Genomic DNA, 24,542 nt, shown 5'->3' on the forward strand with positions numbered 1-24,542 from the left:
AATTTGAGGTATTGCTCAAAGCATCAATGGCGGATATTGTTGGGATATCAGAGACGTGGTGTCACACAGATATAAGGAATGCAGAACTGGAATTTGGGAGTACGTCTACAGAAAGGATATGAAGGGAGGAGGGGTTATGCTATTAGTTAAGAAACATAAAATCCAATAACATAAGCACTGGGAGATCAAAATTGAGAGTAGGAGTGTGCTATAGGCCTAATGACTCTGAGGAGTATAATAAGAAACTGTACAGGGAAATAGAGTGGGCCAGTAAATCAGAGAGTCTTATAATGGGGGATTTTAATTTCCCAGATATTGACTGGAATTTGTGGGTTGGTCACTCGCACACTAGCAAGGCTTTTTTGGATTTATTGGATGATGGTTTTCTACATCATCATGTTCGGGAGGCAACTAGAGGTAATAATACTCTTGATTTGATTATCAGTAGTGATTCTTCATGCATTAGAAATCTGCAGATAGAGGAACCACTAGGTGGCAGTGATCACAGTGTGCTGAAGTGGGATTTACTCAAAGAGGTAACTACCATTAGGGGTAAAGGAAAGGGTTATTGCTTTCATAAAGGCGACTACGATGGACTGAGACAGTATTTAAATTCTATACAGTGGGACCAACTGATGATGTTACCAACAGCAAATTCAAAATGGGAAGCATTCAAAGAACTTATCTTGGAAGCTACTAGGCTTTACATACCAACTAAGAAATATTGTTCAAGGTTTAGGCCTAAGTGGATGTCAGATGAACTAATGAGACATATGGCAGAGAAGAAAAATGCATGGGATACATACAAATTAACACGTGACACAGAAGCCTATAATAGATAAAAGTTGATCTGTAACCAAGTTACAAAGGAGGTTAGGCAGGGAAGGCAGATTACGAGAAATCTTTGGCAAGGGATGCAAAGAAAAACAGCAAAGAGTTCTTTACTTATGTAAACTCCAGAAGGAAGGGGATGAATCAGATTGGTCCACTTGATATCGATGGGTCAGCTGTTGATGATCCTGCTCAGGAAGCTAACAAACTAAATGAATATTTTGCATCAACATTCACACATGAGGAGTTATTCAGCGAGCGGAATGCCAGAGGTGTATTCAACTCTGGCAGTAAGCTAGAGAATCTTGTAATAACTGAGAGTAAAGTGGAGGAGAAATTGTTGAAGATAAACACAAGAAAGGCACCTGGGGTGGATGGGATCTATCCAGTTATATTAAAGGAGGCAGCAAAGGAAGTAAGCAAACCCTTAGCCATAATTATGAGAGCTTCCTTGGACTCGGGAAGTACCCATGGACTGGAGATGTTGTTGTTATGTTGTTATTTGGTTTTTAGGAGCATTAGCAACTAAGGCCATATTGCTCCGGGATATGCGGTGGTCATTCCCTGAATGACCTTTCCGCATCCTCCGTATTTGGTGGTGACGGGCTCGAACCCCGGTCTAATCAAGAAGCGTGTGCTACGCACTGCTGCTCCTTCCCACCTGGCTACGGAGGCGCCTGACTGGAGATGTGCAAATGTGACCCCAATTCACAAAGGAGGATCAAAGGGCGACACAAGTAATGATAGACCTGTTAGTTTAACTTCTGTTCCCGGAAAATTAATGGAGGCACTGGTTAAAGAAGCACTGCAGGATCATCTAGACAAGACTTCAGATATAGCTCGGACACAGCATGGTTTTGTTAAGGGGAAGTCTTGCCTGACCAATTTGATTGGATACTATGATGCAGTCACAAAAGAACTGGATGCAGGGAATAACTTTGATATTATATACTTGGATCTTAGAAAGGCTTTTGATACTGTTGCACATGGAAGACTGCTGCACAAATTGGAGCAGTGTGGCATTGGAGGCAAATTGCTGCTATGGATAAAGGGGTGGTTGAGGGGGAGAAGACAGAGAGTGGTAATCAATGGACACTGCTCATCGTGGACTAATGTTATTAGTGGAGTCCCTCAGGGTTCAGTATTGGGTCCATTATTGTTTTCTGTATTTATAAATGATATTGACGATGGTATATCAAGCTTAATGTCCAAGTTTGCAGACGATACAAAGGTTGGCAGGGTTGTCAAGGACACTACTAACACTATACTACTGCAACAGGATCTGGAAAGGTTGAGCAGATGGGCTGAGAGGTGGCAAATGAAGTTTAACATTGACAAATGTAAAGTACTACATATGGGAAACAGCAACCCCAGAGCAACGTATCAACTCTGTGGTACTACACTGACAGTGGTATGGTAGAAAATGAAAGGGACCTGGGGGTGGTTGTGCAGGCAGATATGAAGTTCTCTGAGCAGTGCAGACGGGCTGCAAGAGTAGCTCATGGTGTATTGTCAATGATATATAGGAATTTTTCTAGCAGGGATAAGGAGGTGATTATTCCCTTGTATAAGGCAATGGTCAGGCCACACCTGGAGTACTGTATACAGGTCTGGAGGCCTCATTTCAAGAAGGATGTAGAGATGCTGGAACGAGTACAGAGAAGGGCAACAAGATTAGTGAATGGAACAAAGGGGTGCTCTTACGAAGAAAGGCTTAAGTTTTGCAAATTACAGTGTCTGGAGACTAGGCACCAGCGAGGTGATCTGATAGAGGTGTATAAAGCGTTGAATGGTTTGAGCATGCTCAATGCTGATGGGATTCTTCCTCTTGCTCAGAATAATCACCTGAGAGGGCATAAATTCAAATTGAGGAAAGATAGATGTAGGATAGACGTGAGGTAATTTGCCTTTAGCCAGCAGGTGGTTGGTTGGTGGAACAGACTTTCATCCCTTGTTGTGGAAGTTGATAGCCTAAATAAGTTTAAGGCTCAGCTGGACAGGTATTTCAAATGAAGAGAGGGAGTGGTTATTTTTTATTTATTTATTTATTTTATTTTTTATTTATTTATTTTTTGGCTGATGCTGCATTCTGTTGTGCTTACACAACAGAATGTTGTATAAGCTTGCTTTCTTGCATCAAATGCCTCTACTAATGCTAATACTAAGGCTTTTGGACAATGAACCTGGACATCCTACAAATCTGGGTGACATCAGAATGTCTCTTAGAGTTAATGTTGTCTACATAACCCCTAATACATTATCAGTTTCACAACCCATGGACAGTGGGTAATAGCTGCCTTTAAAGCTTATTAGCTGAGGCAAACATTTACAGAAACGGTGAAAGATTTGGATGTGTCCAACATTACCATCAGAGAATACTGGCAGTCGTTTGATGTCGTAAAGAGCATCAATCACATTAATGCAGCCTTGCAAGAATTGACTGTCAAATGTCTAAATGGTGTGTGGCCTAAACTTCTCCCAGATCTCATGCATGACTTCGAAGGATTCAAGCCATAACAGAATGTTGTAGAAGACATCAGCAGGCTGGCACAAGAGGCAGGGTTAGAAGTTACAGTTGAAGATATAACTGAGCTCTTGAAGAGTCATGCAGAGACTCTTTCAAATGAAGACTTTGAAGAGTTAGCTGCAAAACGTAGCCAACAGCAGGAGGAAGAGACAGAAGAAGACCCTCCTCTAAAAAATTATGAAGACCAATGATCTACAAAGGATCCTTGCAGGTGTAGAGTCGCTCACTAATGAGCTCTGTGACATTGATCACGACTGGGAGAGCAGTGCCACAGTTAAAAGGAGTGTCATATCAACCCTGAGCTCGTATTTTGAAATTCTTAAAGAAAGGAAGAAGAAATCCGGGCAATCAACACTTGATCCTTTCTTCAAAAAAATGCAATCTTCTCAATCAGGGCCATCAACAGCAGATCCTCAACCAGGACCTTCAAGAGTCAGCTAAAACTTTGACACTACACCACTGTAAAAATGTTTTATGTATGTAATTAATTAATTTTTTTGTTTACATGTATGTACTTACTATATTTGTGGAGGTTAAAAATAAAACACTTTTTTTAATTAAAAAAGTTTATTTCTTTGCTTTAAATATACCAGTATTGAAAAGGGTAGGTAAAATTTTTGGTGCCCAGAACCTAACCCTGTGATTTCCCATTGACTCCATTATATAAAGGGTTTAATTTGCACCTGTGTCCCCAGGAACCTAACCCCAGTGATAAATCGAGGGCTACCTGTATACTCGTTTATTTTCTTAATACTATTATTATCATAAGCATTGTCTAGGCCTGGAACTGCTTATATATCCTTCTATATATTCTTCAATATTTTTTTTTTGTTCTGCTACCTATGTTTGAAATTTTACAGTATACACTTTTCATTACTTCATCATGTGTATACTGTAGATTCAATAGGATTAAACAAAATATCTTTTTCACACTTTTTTCATACCATAAAAAATATACATATATATATATAAATATTTTATTATTTTTTTAATATATATTTTATTATTATTTTTTTTAAAAACAACTTCATACAACTGTTTTTAACCAATAACGTACATCAGGGAAATAACAATTAATGAAAAATATTCATATTTAGCTATTTTAGAACTTTAAATCGTGAAGCTTTACAATGTTCTAATATTAATTTGAATGTTGTGATAATCTCTTGGTAATACTGCAATGAGAAGTAAATAGGATTTGCTGTTATCTTATGATGAAAGTAACTGAGAACATGTGTACCAAGGGTTGACTCAGGTTGATCAACAATGATTCAGAGATCTGTATGTTGTGCAGGCTGAAAAACTGGGAATAACCCGTGGAAGAGGCCTTTAGAATTATTGCCATCTGTGATGCAACTTGACCAGACCTACCTCTCCAAATGAGCAGATTTAAAAAGTGGTGACTACTGTCTTGGAAATATACACAGAGTGATCACTGAATTATGACCACCTACCTAATACTTCGTAGGTCCTCCTTTTGCCTTCAGTACAGCAGCTATCCAACGTGGCACTGATTCAACAAGATGTTGGAAGCATTCAGGAGGTATGGCCAACCAAGCTGTGTGTAATCCGGTCAGGTATGGAGGTGATTGGTGTATCCAGAAGGCCTGATATGCCTTCCCATAGTGTCCCACAAGTGCTCTGTGGGATTGATATCAGTGGAGTTTGGAGGCCAATCAATATGCTGGAAGTCAGAACTGTGTTCCTCAAACCATTCCTGCACAACAAGTGCCCGATGGCTCGGTGCATTGTCATATTGGAAGACACCATCGCCATTCGGGAAAAGTGTAACATAGCTGGGTATACACAGTCAGCAAGCAGTTTATGATAGCAGAGACCACTGATACATTGTTCCACATGCACCAGGGGGTCCATGTTTCTGCCAGTGAAACATGCCCCACACCATACAACCGCCTCCAGCGGCCTGCACTTTTGATACCATGCATGATGTATCAAGAGCCTCACGTTGTTGATGCCAAATCCGTACACGACCATCGATGGTGTGGAGTAAATAATGTGACTCATCTGACCAGCACACCTTCCAGTTTTCTAATGTCCAACTTGCATGGGCTTTGCACCAGGCGAGTCTTTTACACATCCTCTCCTAACCAAGGTTAGGAGAGGATGCCGTAGGGGGGTCATCTGCTGGTATAGCCCATACGTGCAAGCGTGCAATACATGGTCATGACAGATATTGTTCTGGGTTGCCTCATGTTATATTGGGTAGTCAACTCTTCAACAGTGCCTGTTTGCCTGTACAAGTCTTCGGACCCAGAGCTCACCTCTAGCATCAACCTTTTGCTGTCGGTTTTTCGGCATTGTTTGACCATTTTGATTCCAGTCCTGGTACACTTTAACTACGGCAGCTCTCGAACACCCCACCAGTTCAGCTGTTTGGGAAATCAAGGCATCAGCTTGTCGAGCACCCATATTCTGTCCTTTATCAAAGTCCGATAAATCCTTCCTTTTACGTATCACGCTCAGAATTTTATTATTTACCGAACCACTGACACCTTATCTATGCTACGTAGGTCAACTAACTGCGCATTCTTGTACCTCACGTGGTCAACGGGTCGCATTCAGTTTTCATAGGGGTGGTCATAATTCAATGATCACTCAGTGTACTACTTGGATATATAGTCAATAATATCATTTGTTTTGTGTACTTTTTTTAATTAAAAAGTTGGTTTACTTTTATTAAAATTATTTAATTAATTCTATATTTTATCAAGAATTATGCCATTTATTATTCAGTATATTAGATATTTCTGGAAAGTTCTGATGTGCTGAATTTCATTTCAGACATTTGTTGATTTCTTCACAAGAGCTATACAAGAGGAATGTAGAAAGAAAGGCATTGTCATACAGGTAATTATTCCCTTGGCATTAGCATTAGTAGAGGCATATGATGCAAGAAAGCAAGCTTATGCAGCATCAGCCAAAAAAAAAAAAGAAAAAAAAAAAAAAAACCCACTCCCATTTCACTCCTCCGTTTGTTCGAAATACCTGTCCAGCTGAGCCTTAAATTTATTTAGGCTATCAACTTCCACAACAAGGGATGGAAGTCTGTTCCACCAACCAACTACCTGCTGGCTAAAGGCAAATTTCCGCACATCTATCCTACATCTGTCTTTCCTCAATTTGAATTTATGCCCTCTCAGGTAATTATTTTGAGCAAGAGGACGAATCTCATCAGCATTGAGCATGCTCAAACCATTCAAGGCTTTATACACCTCTATCAGATTACCTCGCCGGTGCCTATCTCCAGAAACTGTAATTTGCAAAACTTAAGCTTTTCTTCGTTCCATTCACTAATCTTGTTGTCGTTCTCTGTACTCGTTCCAGTAGCTATAAATCCTTCTTGAAATGAGGCCTCCAGACCTGTATACAGTACTTAAAGTGTGGCCTGACCATTGCCTTATACAAGGAAATAATCACCTCCTTATCCCTGCTAGAAAAATTCCTGTATATCATTTGCAAGACACCATGAGCTACTCTTGCCGCCTGTCTGCACTGCTCAGAAAACTTCATATCTGCCTGCACAATTACCCCCAGATCCTTTTCATTCTCTACCACTGTCAATGTAGTACCACAGCGTTGTTACGTTACTCTGGGGTTATTTTTTCCCATATGTAGTACTTTACAGTTCTCAATGTTAAACTTCATTTGCGACCTCTCAGCCCAATTGCTCAACCTTTCCAGATCTTGTTGCAGCAGCATACTGTCAGTAGTGTCCGTAACAACCCTGCTAACCTTTGTATCGTCTGCAAACTTGGACATTAAGTTTGATATACTATTTATAAATACAGATAAAAACAATGGACCCAACACTGAACCCTGAGGTACTCCACCAATAACATTAGTCCACGATGAGCAGTGTCCATTGATTACCACTCTCTGTTTTCTCCCACTCAACCATCCCTTTATCCATAGCAGCAATTTGCCTCCAATGACACATTGCTCCAATTTGTGCAGCAGTCTTCCATGTGCAACAATATCAAAAGCCTTTCTAAGATCCAAATATATAATATCAAAGTTATTGCCTGCATCTAGTTCTATTGTGACTGCATCATAGTATCCAATCAAATTGGTCAGGCAAGACATTCCCTTAACAAAACCATGCTGTGTCCGAGCTATAACTGAAGTCTTGTCTAGATGATCCTGCAGTGCTTCTTTAACCAGTGCCTCCATTAATTTTCCTGGAACAGAAGTTAAACCCACAGGTCTATAATTACTTGTGTCAGCCTTTGATCCTCCTTTGGGAATTGAGGTCACATTTGCACATCTCTAGTCTATGGGTACCTCCCCTGAGTCCAAAGAAGCTCTCATAATAATGGCTAAGGGTTTGCTTACTTCCTTTGCTGATTCCTTTAATATAACTGGATAGATACCATCCACCCCAGGTGCCTTTTTTATGTTTATCCTCAACAATTTCTCCTCCACTTTCCTCTCAGTTATTACAAAATCATCTAGCTCACTGCCAGAGTTTACTTTACCTCTGACATTCCCCTTCCTGAATAACTCCTCATGTGTGAATGTAGATGCAAAATACTCGTTTAGTTTGTTAGCCACCTGAACAGGATCATCAACAGTTGAACCATCAATATCCAGTGGACCAATCTGATTCATCCCTTTCCTTCTAGAGTTTACATAGGTAAAGAACTCTTTTCTGTTTTTCTTTGCATCCTTTGCCAAGGATTTCTCATAATCTTCCTTTGCCTGCCTAATCTCCTTTGTGACTTTGTTACAGACCAGCTTATATCTATCATAGGCTTCCATGTCACCCATTAATTTATATGTATCCCACGCATTTTTCTTCTCTGCCATATGTCTCATTAGTTCATCTGACATCCATTTAGGCCTAAACTTTGAACAATATTTTTTAGTTGGTATGCAAAGCCTAGTAGCTTCCAAGATAAATTCTTTGAATGCTTCCCATTTTGAATTTGCTATTGGTAACATCATCAGTTGGTCCCACTGTATAGAATTTAAATACTGTCTCAGGCCTTTACAAAAGCAAAAACCCTTCCCTTTACCCCTGATGGCAGTTACCTCTGAGTAAATCCCACTTTAGCACACTGTGATCACTGCCACCTGGTGGTTCCTTTATCTGCAGATTCTGTTTCCCTGTACAGTTTCTTATTATACTCTCAGACCTATAGCACACTCCTACTCTCAATTTTGATCTCCCAATGCTTATGTCACACCAAACTGACTCGACACTGTACTGTCCAGCGATGTCGACTGGCTTCACTTCCTTGAATTTTGTGTTTCTTAACTAATAGCATAACCACTCCTTCCTTCCTATGCTTTCTGTACACATTGTTCTCCCCAAAATCCAATTCTGCATTCCTTATATCTGTGTGACACCACGTCTGTGATATACCAACAATTTGAGCAATGCCCCAAATTCATCAAATGTATTTACCAAACTCATAGCATTGGTATACTCGCAGGTATGCATGCACCTTTTCCTGTTCTTAGCTACCCTACTTGTACCGCAGTGACTCCCATTAGTCTCTGAAATACCCTGCATCTTGTTTTCCAAGCGGATGCTCATTCCAATAGAAGCAGTGCAAGAATCACTTTCACTTCTGCCAGTGGCTACTGTTAATCTATTAGTCCTTGTATCCCCCCCCCAAGCTAGCAGTTTTCCGACCCATCTAACACTGCCTCGATAGCATCAGCAAATATTCTTGCACACTTTCTGTTTAAGTGTATCCCATCCCTGTAGAAGCAGTCTTTCCTGTTAACAAGTACATACCAGTCTGAAAAAAATTCTACCCCTTGAGCCTTGCACAATCTTTCCCGGGGCAAATTGATTGACAAGGCTCTCATCATATACTCCCTCCTGTTGTGTCTGGGCAGAATTGCAGACACTTTCAAATTCAACTGTAATTCACGGCTTTTTTTTTAACTGTGACCTGTACTTGTTAAGTAATTCCGCCGGTTTCCTACTCTTAATATCATTAGTGCCAACGTGTACAACAATATCACCTTTTGTGTCCTTAAAGGATGATATCCTCTCTACAACGTCATCAACCTTTGCCCCTGGGAGACATACCCTGGTTCTGTTCCACCTATCCTTTTTACATACCATGTTCCCCGTTTCCCGACAATAGAGTCACCAACAACAAGTAGTTCCTCTGGGACCAGCGCATTCTGCCTTGGGGGTTGTCACTGTGTTGCGTGATGATCAAGTGCAAGCTCTGGCGTTGATGTGGGCAGCTGAGAGCTTTATGGGCCCCTCAATTTAGATCCTTTGAGGGCATCCACCCTGTCCTTCAACCTCTCATATAGGCACAAACATCCCCCATGGCAATATCATATCCCGTACCCGATTGCTCCACAAACATCAAGCAAGCAGTGCATTTTAAAAGGCTGTGATTCAGAGGGCAACTCCCCCCCCCTCTCAGTTCCCTGAGCTACAGCCCTCCCATTAGATTGAGCCTTTTTCTTTGCTGCTCTGGTCTGAGTCATGATTTCAATTCAATTTCAATAAAATTTCAATTTCAGTACAAAATTATATTCCTAAACTTGTATCACAACACAGTTATAACACTATATATTTATCATTATCGAGTATTATCTACGAGTTCCGTTTATATAACTTCCGTATCAAGTTATGTATTAATTAATTATGTTATGTTTGTAAAATCTAAGTCGTTATATGTATATACTTAAAAAGTACAATTTAATTGACAATGAAGTTTAACAATATCCATAGATTTTACTGATTAATTGGCAATATTATATAATATACTATGCTAAGCTAACGCTATCTAGTTTGGGATATAACGTTGTCATATAATCAGGATCTAGATAATTTGGGCAGATGGGCTAAGAAGTGGCAACTGAAGTTTAACCTTGACAAATGCAAAGTACTGCATATGGGTGGAAGTAACCCCAGAGAAACGTACCAACCGTGTGGTACTACACTTAAGGTGGTAGAAAATGAAAAAGACCTGGGAGTAATTGTGCAGGCAGATATGAAGTTTTCTGAGCAATGCAGTCAGGCTGCCAGGGCAGGTCATGGGGTTTTGTCAATGATATATAGGAATTTTGCTAGCAGGGAAAAGGAGGTGATTATCCCTTTGTATAAGGCAATGGTCAGGCCACGCCTTGAGTACTGTGTACAGGTCTGGAGGCCTCATTTTAGGAAGGATGTAGATTTACTTGAGCGTGTACAGAGAAGGGCAACAAGATTGGTGAGGGCAATGAAGGGATCCTCTTATCAAGAGAGGCTTAAGTTCTGCAATTTGTAGTGGCTGGAGACTAGGCACCTGTGCGGTGATCTGATTGAGGTGTATAAGGCCTTGAATGGGTTCAGCACGCTGAATTCTGATGGGATCCTTCCACTTGTTCAGATTACGAACCTAAGGGGGCATAAATTCAAATTACGAAAGGACAGATGTAGAATAGATGTGTGGAAATTTGCCTTTAGCCAGCGGGTGGTTAATTGCTGGAACAAACTTCCATCTGTCGTTGTGGAAGTTGATAGGTTGAATAAATTTAAGGAGGAACTGGACAGGCATTTGGCGGGAATTGTGTGATTTTTTTTTTTTTTTTTGGCTGATGCTGCATAAGCTCATACATTTGCTTTCTTGCATCACATGCCACTACTACTACTACTACTACAATGGTGACAAGTTAGAAACAGTAAATCTACGGACACTTAAGTATTAATTAGCATCCAAAATCTCACTGTCTCAATTCAGAATAAACCAAGGATCTTGACTAGGTCTATAAGCTACTTATAGAAAATAATTTAATATAACAATTGTTGAATAAAGCGGCTAATTATGGCTAAAAAACTTCTCGTTCAGCGGAGCTGCAAAATTTGTAACACGTGGATTGGATACCCTTACCAATACTAAGTAATAACCTACAAAATCTCTATCTAAGTTAAACTTTAAACTAAGTATCATAACTAGGAATTTAAAGCTACTCTAGAAAACGAGTTAATATGCCAATTTAAGCTAATAAAACAGAAAAAACTTCTCTATTTTCCAGGAGCAGTAAAAACTTTGCTTGCACAAGGCTTCTTGTCCCCAAAGCCCCCATTTATTTTATCAGGTTGCAAGTTTATAGGAATTGAACACTTCATGGAAGTATTTTGCAAGTTAAAAATCATAAATTATTCTAAATCTTAAAAAAATATAAAATATTCTTCTAGTGTTGGTGGCTGGAGATGAATTGAACAAGTTGTGTTTCCACACTGCAGTGAGTTTGGTTCAAAATGCCAGCATACAAAATAGAATATCAAAATACTGACCAGGTCACAACTGTTCAGAAATTTGATAACTAATTATGGGTTACTAAGTCATTATTAATTTGTATTGACAAAAAAAAAATAATAAATAAATAAAAAAAAAATTGGAAATAATCAAAAATTTGGAAAAAATGTGTTCTTTACTTTTTGATTTCAATATTCTGTCTATTTATGCATCATTTTATTCAATTTCATCAACTTCTAGATCTGAATTACAGAATTCTCTGTAATTCAGAACTACTGTTCATGATGTGCTTGCCAGACACTGTTGCTAATTTTGGTTTTGCAAGCCAAAATTGGCAACAGTGTCCCATTTGCTTCATCATTTCAAAGATGAAAATCAGTGTGGATTTATTGGAGAAAAGAGTTTGTACTTGAGCAGAGGTAACCAAAGGCATTAGATGCCATTATATCCTATCTATTACTGCATGTTTTTCAGAGTGTTTCCCATTTTGTTGTATGAAAACATATGCAATATCACTAGCTACTTAAAAACCTTAGGGGTGATGAAGCAAAAGGATACATGCTTTACCAACAACATAGAAACATTCAAATATGATCTGTCGTCTTCCTCTCTAACAAACATGTAATAGTAATAAATCCATTTTTGCATGTTTTTTGAAGTTGGTTATTCACTATTATTTCCAGATGCACTGTGTGCCTTTCTGCAGATGGTGGAAAAATAATTTTTGCCAGAAATTTTTCATACATGTTAACAATACCCACTGTGCATTTTATATTGGCTACAGTGCAATAAATTGGCACTTTATTTGGTTACAGACTGTCAATGTTTTGAAAAAATGGCATATTGTTCTGCAAGAATGTCAATCTTCCTATCTTGATATAGGGAGACTGGTTTCCAAAAAGCAAACTTTCTGTGAAGTTTTATTACTAGTCAGATAGACATCAAAGACAGAATGTGTTTTACAAAACAGTTATGAGTAGTATGCGCTGTTTTTTTTTTTTTTTTCTGTGAAACAAAAGTGGTTTTCAGATCACTGATTATATTTTCCACTAATTTTTATATGTTCAGAATGCATCTATCAGTTGATAATTTTCCTTGAAATTTTGTTATTGGATCATTTATACGGAAGCATTGTACGTATCATACTGAGGTAAACTTCTCTTATTGTTATTTGGTTTTTAGGAGCATTAGCAACTAAGGCCATATTGCCTGACCTTTCTGCATCCTCCATATTTGGTGGTCACGGGCTCGAACCCCGGTCTAATCAAGAAGCATGTGCTGCACACTCGCGCTCCTGCCCACTTGGCTACGGAGGCGCCACTTCTCTTATTCTTTTACAAATGGATCAAGAATGATATAACATTACAAATTTCAAAAACCATCATTTAACTAGCTCACACAATTTTCCCTGTTTTATGTGCAGTGTAAGGTAAGGTGGATGTGAAGTTTTCTATTTGACAGTTTATATTAGAAGTGCCAATTGTTAATTTTACATGAAAGTTTATCAAGTCAAATACACATTAAAGAAGATGTTGTGAAAGTACGTCTTTTTCAAAAATCCAATGAGAATATGCTTTTCATTTTTGTCCATGATGTACGCTAGATGCAAAGTTTTCTATTCAGTGTAGGAGGGAACTCTAGAGTGACTGGAATCTTTTGTAATTTTATCCAGCTCCGGCGAAGTTACTGAGTTTGGTTGGTTTTTTTTTTTTCATTTATTTTTATCACATTTCTAAGGTTTTGTGCATGTATGGCATAAAGGTCTTCTAATTTCTCTGCTAATGCTGATGTTCCTCAAGGTTAATTTCTTTCTCTTTCTTTTATATTAATTACCTTCTACTGACTAGAAATCCCATTCATATTTTAGCTTGAGAAAACTTGCTCAGCAAAACATTTCCAAAATCTTCAATAGCTACCACCAATACCCTAAATGCTAATCTCCAGGTAATTCTGTAGTGGGGCAAAGATAACTTATTTAATTGCAATCCTTCTAAAACTCAGACCTGTCTTCTTTCTCGCAAAAAAAAGAACATACTCCTCCTCCTCTGCTAATCTTTGATGACACTCAGATTTCTAGACAAGACTGTATGTCTCTGTTATTGATTACTCTGCCTTCTAAGTATAATTTAGAAAAGAAATATTATTTTCTCTGCATCAAAAATCTGGGTTAGCATTAGTAGAGGCATTTGATGCAAGAAAGCAAGCTTATGCAGCATCAGCCAAAAAAAAAAAAAAAAAATAAATAAATAAAAAAAAATAACCACTTCCACTTCACCCCTCTGTTCGTTCGAAATACTTGTTCAGCTGAGCCTTAAACTTATTTAGGCTATCAACTTCCACGACAAGGGATGGAAGTCTGTTCCACCAACCAACCACCCGCTGGCTAAAGGCAAATTTCCACACGTCTATCCTATATCTCTTTCCTCAATTTGAATTTATGCCCTCTCAGGTGATTATTCTGAGCAAGAGGAAGAATCCCATCAGCACTGAGCATGCTCAAACCATTCAAGGCTTTATATACCTCTATCAGGTGTATAAAGCCTTGAATGGCATTTTTGGCATTTTATTTACAACTACTCACTCTTCAAATGTCCTACCCTACCATGAAATATAGTTCCCACATCGGATGGTGCCTCCAAAACCTCTCTCTCAAGATTCTAAACTCCATTAAAAAGAGGATAGTCATGTTAATTATGACCCAACTCTTACAAAGTCTATCCACCCTCTATGTCATCGATGTTCAGTTTTAGCTGCATGTTTTTTCTCTACGTACTTCTGCAAGCATTGTTCTCAGTTGGAATTTGTAATTCCACCACTCTCTTTCGAACATGTCTGAAACCAGTCAGCATCCACCACTATCCAACTCCAAATTCACAGAACCAACTTTTCTTTTTTCTGATTTATCCCTTCTTATTCTGTTTTCTGGAACAATCTTCCTTCAAGCGTATTTCTCAAGAATTACAATCTTCAGAAATCCCAGTCTGATGTTAACAAGTATCTTCTGTATTCTCAACCTTGAACCCTTACCTATTTTAATTTTAACAATAGGTAAATTACATATATAACAAATATTAGTATTATTACGTATATAATAAATAATGTTTTCATTATTTAAAAAAAAGGGAGGCAATTATCAATTTGTCTGGGTGATGTCAGTCCCAGGTGACAAATAAATGCAGAAGGCTGTTAATAAAAACTGCAATTCTGATTACTACTGTCTCTTTGTTGATTGTGAGTAGTAAAGGCTGAATGGAGTCTGATTACACATAAGGGTAACTCCTTCATGGGCAGCTTCAGCCTCAGTTCTATCCAAAAGGTAGAAGCAGGCCTGGGCTTCCTCTGGTTCAGCCATCCCGAAAAAAAAGCTGGCACCCACAATTCCACTGTAGGAATTTAGCCGTTATTTGAGTTTGGTTTATCCATTTTGGTTGAAAACTGTTGAGGGCTTACTTTTCTGGTTTGGATTTATTCTTTTTTTGGGAGGAAGAATGGCCATTCAATCACCATTCATTTGTTTCTAGGCAAATATATTTCAATGAATATCCAGTACCTCCTTCTCTTGTGTGATAAGTTGCATTTCAGATTTTTGTGGTTTCTCTTTACCACTGGCTTTTGGCATAGTGGTCTCAGATGGTACAGATATAGGGGGGGGGGGTTGTGAGCTTAACAGATAACATGTGAAATAGTGATCTGTTTCATGCCTTTTCTATAGCTGGGCACTGTTCTTTTGAATTGGCATCTGCAATTTCTTCTGTTCTAAACCATCTCCTGCAACCTTCTGAGTGGAGGAAGGTTTTTTTGTTATTTATAGGTTTCAGTGTTTTCCTGCCTTCTTACATATTTTCAAATCTTCCTTTAATCATTGCATCTGTTTTTCTTCTTTCTACTACTGGCATGCCAGAGAGTATGCAAGGTGCTCTTGGCATATAATGTATATTTGTTTTTTGCGCCACATCGAGCACATGTAAGGGCACCATGAAAAGGACATCTGCAAGTGTGTCCATTACTTAAAATAACTGGGTTAGATACATAGAGTCTCACTGGAATTGCTGTAATATAATTTGAAGATGTCAGCGAATTGAAAGTAAGGTGAAGTTTTGAGTGGGGACTATATTCCTATACCTAGCCACAAACGTTCATTTTGCAGTTGTCACTTGTTATGATCTCAACTCAGAACAGACTCCCTCTATAGGCACTTCAGGAAGATCCTGTGCATAGATTATGTTATGTGTGGTATTACAATTATTGGCATCTCCCCCCCCCCAGTAGAGGTGGCTCACAGAAGCTGTTTTGAGCATTTGTTGGTTTTTCATTTCAGTGAGAATGTCTCTGTGGCACAGCTATTTGACAGATTTAAGAAGCTGGACAATATTTCTGGATAAAAAAGTTTACATTTTGCCTATGGGCTTCTAACTTGTAGAATGAATTATCAGGTACTGGGGTGTAATTGATACAACTTTTGTTTTCTGTCTCTTTGAGGTGAGGGTATCTGGGTCAACATTTATTTATTTATTTTTTTTGATAGGCTTGTTGGGATTCTAGATATGTTTGCATTATTAGAATTTGTGTAATTTTTTATTTTTTTCAGTGCCTGGACTCCCCCAGAAACCACAGAGCCCAGAGGGCCACCCACTACTCTACAAGCAATAATTGCACTGGGAAGTGGAACACACCAGGATTATCCAAGCACCTCCTGTCCTTTGGATAGAAGGTGCTTGAATTGAATAATAAATAATAATGCACAGAATTAAATAATAATAATAAACAAAATTACAAATTTATTTAATAATTAAACAAATGACAATACAGTTGTATAATAATATGAAATTAGGAGGACAATCCCATCAGTGAGTACAGGACTTAACTCCTAATTCCACAGAAGTGAGTAGAACAAACTCGAAATAGGGTCTGGTTTCCCAGAAGGAGAGCAACTTGTCTATGGGTAGATTCATCCCCAGTTTTGTCCTTATATATGATAGTAACATTATGCAACAACCATTGCAGAAATGAAGTATTGCTCACAGCTTGTCTTAAGCATCCACAGGGGCAGTGCAAAACTTCAGGCCATGTTTCAATTCCTTCAGACATAAATGCACACAAACATATTAGAACAGGTCGAAAAGGAGATAATGTGAACCTTCATTTGGTAGCCATAGAAAATTGTGAAAAAAATAAAACTTATACTATAGCTGTTATGTAATCTATATGCTGTAAATGTCCCAAAATATTGACACTAAAGAGAGAGATCAGTGATATCGACAGATTCAGCACACAAGATACATATAAATGTTTTTTGTTACATGGTGTAATGAAATATGTCATGTTGTTTATCAATATATACTGTGGTGAGAAATCATCTGTGATAAGATACCATTGGAGTATTTCCCTGCCTTGTTTTGAGCCATTCTTGCTACTTGGTATTCCACCATGGTTTTAGAAATGGTGGATGTCTTTAGATTTGCAATTTTTTTTATGGAAACCCCAACTATAATCCTTGGGTGTGCATGGGTTGAGAAGATGAAAGAAGATACTTGTTGACATTAGACTTGAATTTCTCTAGAATGTATTTTCAGGAAATACATATGAAGGGAGTTTGTTCCAGAAAAAAGATGTTGAAGGAATAAATGAGGAAGAAGAAAAGTTGCTCGGTGAGTGTGCACAGCAGAAACAGAATGTCTATGAGACATTCTGTTTCTGCTGTGCCTTTTCTATAGAAGGATTGAGTGGAGAAAAATTTTTGGAGATGAGTCATTAATTAACCTCTTTTTAATGGAGTTTAGAGGCCTAAGATGTAGGAACAATATTCCATGGTAGGGCAGATTTGTGATTTGTACATCGTGAGCAGCTGTTTGGAAGAAACATAACACCAAGAGCGAAAGAGAAAACCCATTTTTTAAGATGTAGAGGAAGCTATTCTTATGATGGCTTATGTTAAGAGACATTAGAAGTCAGGATAATCCCTAATAGATATGTTATCTTGTCTAGAAAGCTGAGTGTCATCAAAAATAAGCATAGGAGCAGAAGAATCCTTTTTTTGCGAGTTATAAGATAGGACTGAATTTTAGAATGATTGAAATCAACTATGTTATCTTTGCCTCATTGGAGATTAGTAGTTAAGAAACTGGTAATGGATATTTCGGAAAGTTGAAGCCATTTGTGCAGGGCAAAGGTTTCTCAAACTGGAAGGTGGAATGCAATATGTTATCATCAGAAAAATTATGGATAGGTCAATGGAAGGTCATTACTATACAAGAGGAAGAGAGTGGGAGAAAGAACTGAACCTAGGGTAACAGCAGCATTAGTGGAAAAGTTAGATTACAGAGAGCTGTCTACTATCACCTGCAGAGAGAAAACTGGATATCCAATTAAAAAACAGTTGGAAAACCACAAGGTGGAAGCTTATTTAGAAGACCTTTATGTCAAACACAATCAAAAGCCTTTGAAATGTCAAAACCTTTGAAATGTCAAAAGCAACTTCTTGAGCTTCACCAGAAATTTCCATTGAATTTGTCCAGAGATGGGTAACATAAGCCAGAATGTCACCAGTGGAATCCATACTGGCAATTGTTGATGAGATGGAAGGTTTATAGATAGTTTAGGAGTTGGCTGTTACTCTTATCCCGCTCAAAATTTAGTCTAGACTGATTAATAACTGCTTACAATTGTTGCGAGCTTTAGTATAATGGCCATTTTTGGTTGTGTGAACAATCCAAATATATTTTGTTACATTTGCACTAATTCTGTTGTGGCAAAACTAAGGCAGGATATAACATCATTTGTGCAAAATGTATATGCCATATATTTTGGAATTAAATTAGGCAACCAACAAAAAATTATGGAAATGTAAAAAGAAAACCACGACATTTGCCATTCCCATGGTGTTGAGGGAACCTCATATCATATTAATTGACTGCTACTTTTATTCCCTAAATGAAGCAGGTTGTAATGTGAAGAACAAGCAGAGCATCGTATACCCAACAATGTTACTTCAGTTGTAAGGCTAGTACCACCACTAGTTGTTCTTGAACATACACCTGAATCTGACATTTGTGATCTAGTGAATGATATAAAATATTGTGACAAAGAAATTCATGACTCTGGACCATAGCTGTTTAAACAAAGTGAAATTCGATCTTGTGAGAGATATGAATCTGCTGACCTCAGAAACAGTGTTTCTTGATATAGACATTGTGAAAAAAGAATACTTTACATTTTTCCAAAGAAGGTTCAATGATATATTGAAACATTTCTGCAGTTATGAACTTTTTTAGAATTTTCTACCAACCTGCAGAGTGGAGATTATTTATTGACTCATTGAAGCAAAGCCTCAAAGAAGTTCTTCATTCCCTGGTAGTGTGTGGAGATTTTAAAGTCTTCTACTCAGCCAACAACTTGGTTTCATAAAATGGCATGTTCTGCATGAGGGGATGGTTGGGAAAGGAAAGTGAGACCAGTGAGGTAGAACATTAAAGATTAGCCACTAGAAGATTGAAAGAAAGTAATGTTACCTCCTCTGCATATAACGCTAGGTTTAATGAAACAGTTTGTCCAAACCCCGAATAAAGAAGGAAATTGTTTCAAGTATGTTTGCACTAAATTCCCATCACTTGCATATGAAAAAAAATCAAAGCAGGATTTTTCTTGGACCTCAAATCCGCAAGCTGTTCCTAGACTGTATTTTAAGAATATCCATGAAACCAAACTGATTCCTGGACTGGCTTTAAAAATGTTGTGTGCAAATTTTTAGGGAAACAATAACTGTGAGCAACATTTTAGAGAGGTTTAGAAAATTAGGCTGCATTATGTGTGTTAAGGTATGCTTCTTGCACTTCCATCTCTACTATTTTCAGAAAATTTAAGTGAAGCGGAATGGGAAAGGTTTCCATCGGAATGTAAAAGAAAAAAGGCACCAAAGGAGATGGAATGCCAATACAATGGCCAACTACTGCTGGATGCTATAAAGAACAGTCATCAGAACTAGTTGCCCGAGGAAGTCAAAATGGTGCAAGTTTAACCCAGTCTAGTGTACAGAAATTCCAGTTGGTGGCTATCTGTCTTTAAAGGACATAACTTTTATATTTCTGTTTTTTATAGTATTTTTATATAAAAATAACCTATTTGTAAAATCTCTAAAACCAAAATAAACCAGAAGCACAGCCCCCAATATTTTTGGTTTTTATTTGTAAAAAAATTCTTATGTGATAGAGCAAATTTCAAATAAATTTTGAAATTGCCATTAAATATCCTGGATAGGCATGTGAAAGAAGGTGTTGGTTCCCACATTTAGAAGGGAGAGGTCATTATCAGAGAGAGAGAATATGCTCTGTGGAATGTCCTCTATGTGAATGTCAATAATTTGTTATGCCTTTTGAAATCCCTAAGAATTAAGATAAGTCCACTGTTTAATAAGATCATCAAGATCTGTTTGTGGAATGTTAATCTCAGGTGGCAAATAGATGGATCAAAATATTATTAAAAACCCAAATACATTTCTGATTTCTGCTGCTTCTATGTTCGTCATGAGTAGCAAAGGTGAAATGGGGTCTGGTTGCCCCAAAAGTAGTTGTAGGTTGTGCAAGGTGGGTGTTGTCATCTGCCTTCAGGTACATTTCCCATAAACTGGCTTCATGCTTTTGTACGAGGCTTGATGTTATCTGTATTGTGCTGTAATGCATGACAGTTCCATTCTATGAATTTATTGATTATTTGGGCTTGCTGGATCCATTATTTGACTTTTGAAGTGCCAATGGATTATTTCCCTCAGTCTTTGATTTATCTATTTTAAGAAAGATGTCATTCACTGGTGTCCATTTCTTCATCAGCCAAAATTTCCAAGAATTATTTGTCAGGTACCTGCTTCTACATCCATTTTTTTCTTGGGCATGGGAGTTTTCTATAGTTTGTCATTACTACTAGGTTTTGGCATGGTGGGGTGCAGTGGGAGGTACAGATATAGGAGTGGCAGCTGATTGGTCTTTACGTGTATGTTTTTGCAAACTTAATAAATAGCATGCAATGGAGTAGTAGTAGTAGTAGTAGTGGCACATGATGCAAGAAAGCAAGTGTAGGAGCTTATGAAGCATCGGCCAAAAAAAAAAAAAAAAAAAATCACACCATTCCCTCCAAATGCCTGTCCAGTCCCTCCTTGAATTTATTTAACCTATCAACTTCCACAACGACAGATGGAAGTTGGTTCCAGCAATTAACCACCCGCTGGCTAAAGGCAAATTTCCGCACATCTATTCTACATCTGTCCTTTCTTAATTTGAACTTATGTCTCCGTAGGTTCGTAATCTGAACAAGTGGAAGGATCCCATCAGAATTCAGCGTGCTCAACCCATTCAAGGCCTTATAGACCTCAATCAGATCACCGCGCAGGTGCCTAGTCTCTAGCCACTGCAATTTGCAGAACTTAAGCCTCTCTTGGTAAGAGGATCCCTTCATTCCCCTCACCAATCGTGTTGCTCTTCTCTGTACACGCTCAAGCAAATCTACATCCTTCCTAAAATGAGGCCTCCAGACCTGTACGCAGTACTCAAGGCGTGGCCTGACCATTGCCTTATACAGAGGGACAATCACCTCCTTTTCCCTGCTAGCAAAATTCCTATATATCATTGACAAAACCCCATGACCTGCCCTGGCAGCCCGTCTGCATTGCTCAGAAAACTTCATATCTGACTGCACAATTACTCCCAGGTCTTTTTCATTTTCTACCACCTTAAGTGTAGTACCACACAGTTGGTACGTTTCTCTGGGATTACTAGCATTAGTAGAGGCATTTGATGCAAGAAAGCAAGCTTATGCAGCATCAGCAAAAAAAAAAAAAAACCCACTTCCACTTCACCCCTCTGTTCGTTCAAAATACCTGTCCAGCTGAGCCTTAAACTTATTTAGGCTATCAACCTCCACCACAAGGGATGGCAGTCTGTTCCACCAACCAATCACCCGCTGGCTAAAGGCAAATTTCCGCACGTCTATCCGTACTTCTACCCATATGCAGTACTTTGCATTTGTCAAGGTTAAACTTCAGTTGCCACTTCTTAGCCCATCTGCCCAAATTATCAAGATCCTGTTGCAGTAGCATACTGCCATTACTGTCATTAACAACCCTGCCAACCTTTGTGTCATCTGCAAACTTCGACATTAAGCCTGATATACCTTCATCAATATCATTGATAAATACACAAAACAACAGTGGACCCAACACCGAACCCTGTGGGACTCCACTAATAACATTAGTCCACGAAGAGCAGCACCCAATGATTACCACCCTCTGTCTTCTCCCACTTAACCATCCATTTATCCATTGTAGCAACTTACCCTTAATACAATTCTGCTCCAATTTGTACAGTAGTCTTCCATGCGCAACAGTGTCAAAAGCTTTCCTGAAATCCAAATATATGATATCAAAATTATTTTTTGCATCCAGCTCCTTTGTGACCACATCATAATAACCAATCAGATTTGTCCGACAAGACTTTCCCTTAATAAACCCATGCTGTGTCTGAATTATTGCTGCAGTCTTGTCTAAATGATCCTGCAATGCGTCTTTAACCAGTGACTCCATTATTTTACCCGGAACAGAAGTTAAACTAACTGGTCTGTAATTACTCGTGTCACCCTTCGATCCACCTTTGTGAATTGGGGATACATTTGCACATCTCCAGTCCGTGGGAACCTCCCCTGAGTCCAAGGATGCTCTCATAATTATGGCTAAGGGTTTGCTTAGTTGCTTTGCCGCCTCCTTTAAAATAACTGGATAGATCCCATCCACCCCAGGTGCCTTTCTTATGTTTAACTTCAACAATTTCTCCTCCACTTTGCTCTCAGTTATTACAAAATCATTAAGCACACTGCTAAAATTTGATAACCTTCTTCCATTTTCAAACTGTAATAATTCCTCACGTGTGAATGTAGATGCAAAATACTCATTCAGTTTGTTTGCTATCTGAGCAGGATCATCAACAGTCGAACCATCGATGTCAAGTGGACAATCATATTCATCCCCTTCCTTTTAGAGTTTATATAAGTAAAGAAATCCTTGCTGTTTTTCTTAGCATCTTTTGCCAAAGATTTCTCGTAATCTGCCTTCGCCTGCCGAACCTCCTTTGTGACCTGATTACAGACTAGCTTATATCTGCCACAGGCTTCTGCGTCACCTGATAATTTATATGCATCCCATGCATTTTTCTTCTCTGTCACGAGTCTCATTAGTTCATTTGATAACCATTTAGGCCTATATATATAAGCGAAATAATTATTTTTATTACCATGGACAAACAAACAGCAAAAAAGAGACTATTTCAAGATGTGTTGACTGAAAGGTATGGATGTATGGAAAATGGTGAAAAATTGATATGTACTTTATGTACAGATATAATTACCGCCAGGACTTACAATATTGAGCGACACTTTTCTTCAAACCATAAAGATGTGCGTGAAATGCCAAATGATGAAAAATATGAATACATTGCTAAACGTGTATTAAATTATGGAAAACAAAATAAATTTTTGAAGAGATTTGTTACCAGCCACAATTATGCTACATCTGCCAGCTTTGTTGCAGCTCTTAGTATTGGTACCAACGGAAAACCGTTTAGAGACGGCGAATTTTTTAAAAACGCATTCATAAATTGTTCCGAACACTTATTCAATGACTACCCAAATAAAAAACAAATAATTGAGAGAATTAAAGAAATGCCATTGTCGGCCAGAACAGTTCAGCGTCGCATTGAAGATATGGTAAAAAATATTGACGCACAGGTCAAAAATGATTTGTTATCTAGTGACGTAATTAGTATTGCTTGATGAAAGTACCGATGTAAATAGTATAGCTAGGCAGGCAATTATTATTAGATATGCATCAATAAATAGTTTGAACGTCAATGAAGAACTATGCGTTCTTGCTTCAATGAATGACACGACCAAAGGCACTGATATTTTGCATCAAGTACAAGAGTTTATAAATTTCAAAAATGGTTAATTTTTGAAATTTGTAAAAAAGACTTGATTTAAAAAGTAAATTGTTCTCCATAACACCTGATGGTGCTCCAGCTATCAGAGGAAAAAATGTTGGATTTGTGAAACTAATGGAAAATGAACTTGGCCGCCCACTTTTATCGTTCCACTGTATCATACATGAAGAAAATTTATTTGCAAAGGCATCTACACAACAACTTAAGGATGTAATGGAAAAGGTTGTTAAGATCGTAAACATAATAGTAGCACGATCTGCATTAACACACAGGCACTTCAAAGCTTTTTTGGAGGAAATTGAATCAAAATATGGAGATTTGCTGTTACATGCTGAAGTACGATGGTTAAGTCGAGAGCAAAGTTCTTAATAGATTTGTAGAGTGCCTTGACGATATACAAATATTTTTTACGAAATCGGTGAAAATGATCTCGGACTCAATTATTAACAATGGTTTTTAAGACTTTTGTTCTTAACAGACATAATAAACCATTATAATGATTTCAAAGTACGACTCCAAGGAAATAACCACACAATTTTGAAAATGTATGAAGAATGGAAGAGTTTTTGTCCGAAATTAATATTATTCGAAACTGGCATAAAAACTAAAATATTTCTTTTCTTTCCCTTACTAAAAAGCCAATATGAGAAAGAAAAATATCGATGAAAGCAATCTAAATATGTTCGAAAGTTGTATTTTGAACATTAAAAGTGAATTTGAAAGTAGATTTCAAAGTATTAAGAAGCACGGCGAAATGTTTACATTTATAATACAGCCCAATGAAATAGAGGAAAATGTTTTAGATTTGCAGTATTTTGAATATCTTAAAATTGACAATTTAAATTTAGAAATGATTGATTTTAAAAGTTCAACATTGTGGACGGACAAATTCAAGACATTGCGGAAAGATTTAGAAAACACGGAAAGTAATCATCTTTTCATGATATCATCGTGTTGGGCATCACTTCCTAT

At 37.9% G+C, this 24,542-nt stretch overlaps 1 protein-coding gene across 1 annotated transcript in view; it reads left to right on the forward strand.

Moving 5' to 3' along the window:
- Positions 1–24,542, forward strand: part of LOC150074985 (very-long-chain 3-oxoacyl-CoA reductase-like) — a 229,000-nt gene that overhangs the window by 136,588 nt on the left and 67,870 nt on the right. The window contains exon 8 of the mRNA XM_090389237.1: positions 6,161–6,226. Coding sequence (XP_090245363.1) covers positions 6,161–6,226 — 66 coding nt within the window. The remainder of the gene's footprint in view (positions 1–6,160; positions 6,227–24,542) is intronic.

The sequence above is a fragment of the Mastigoproctus giganteus genome, chromosome 14 (genome assembly GCF_048544385.1).
Source record: "Mastigoproctus giganteus isolate SK-2022 chromosome 14, ASM4854438v1, whole genome shotgun sequence".
Taxonomy (NCBI): domain Eukaryota; kingdom Metazoa; phylum Arthropoda; class Arachnida; order Uropygi; family Thelyphonidae; genus Mastigoproctus; species Mastigoproctus giganteus.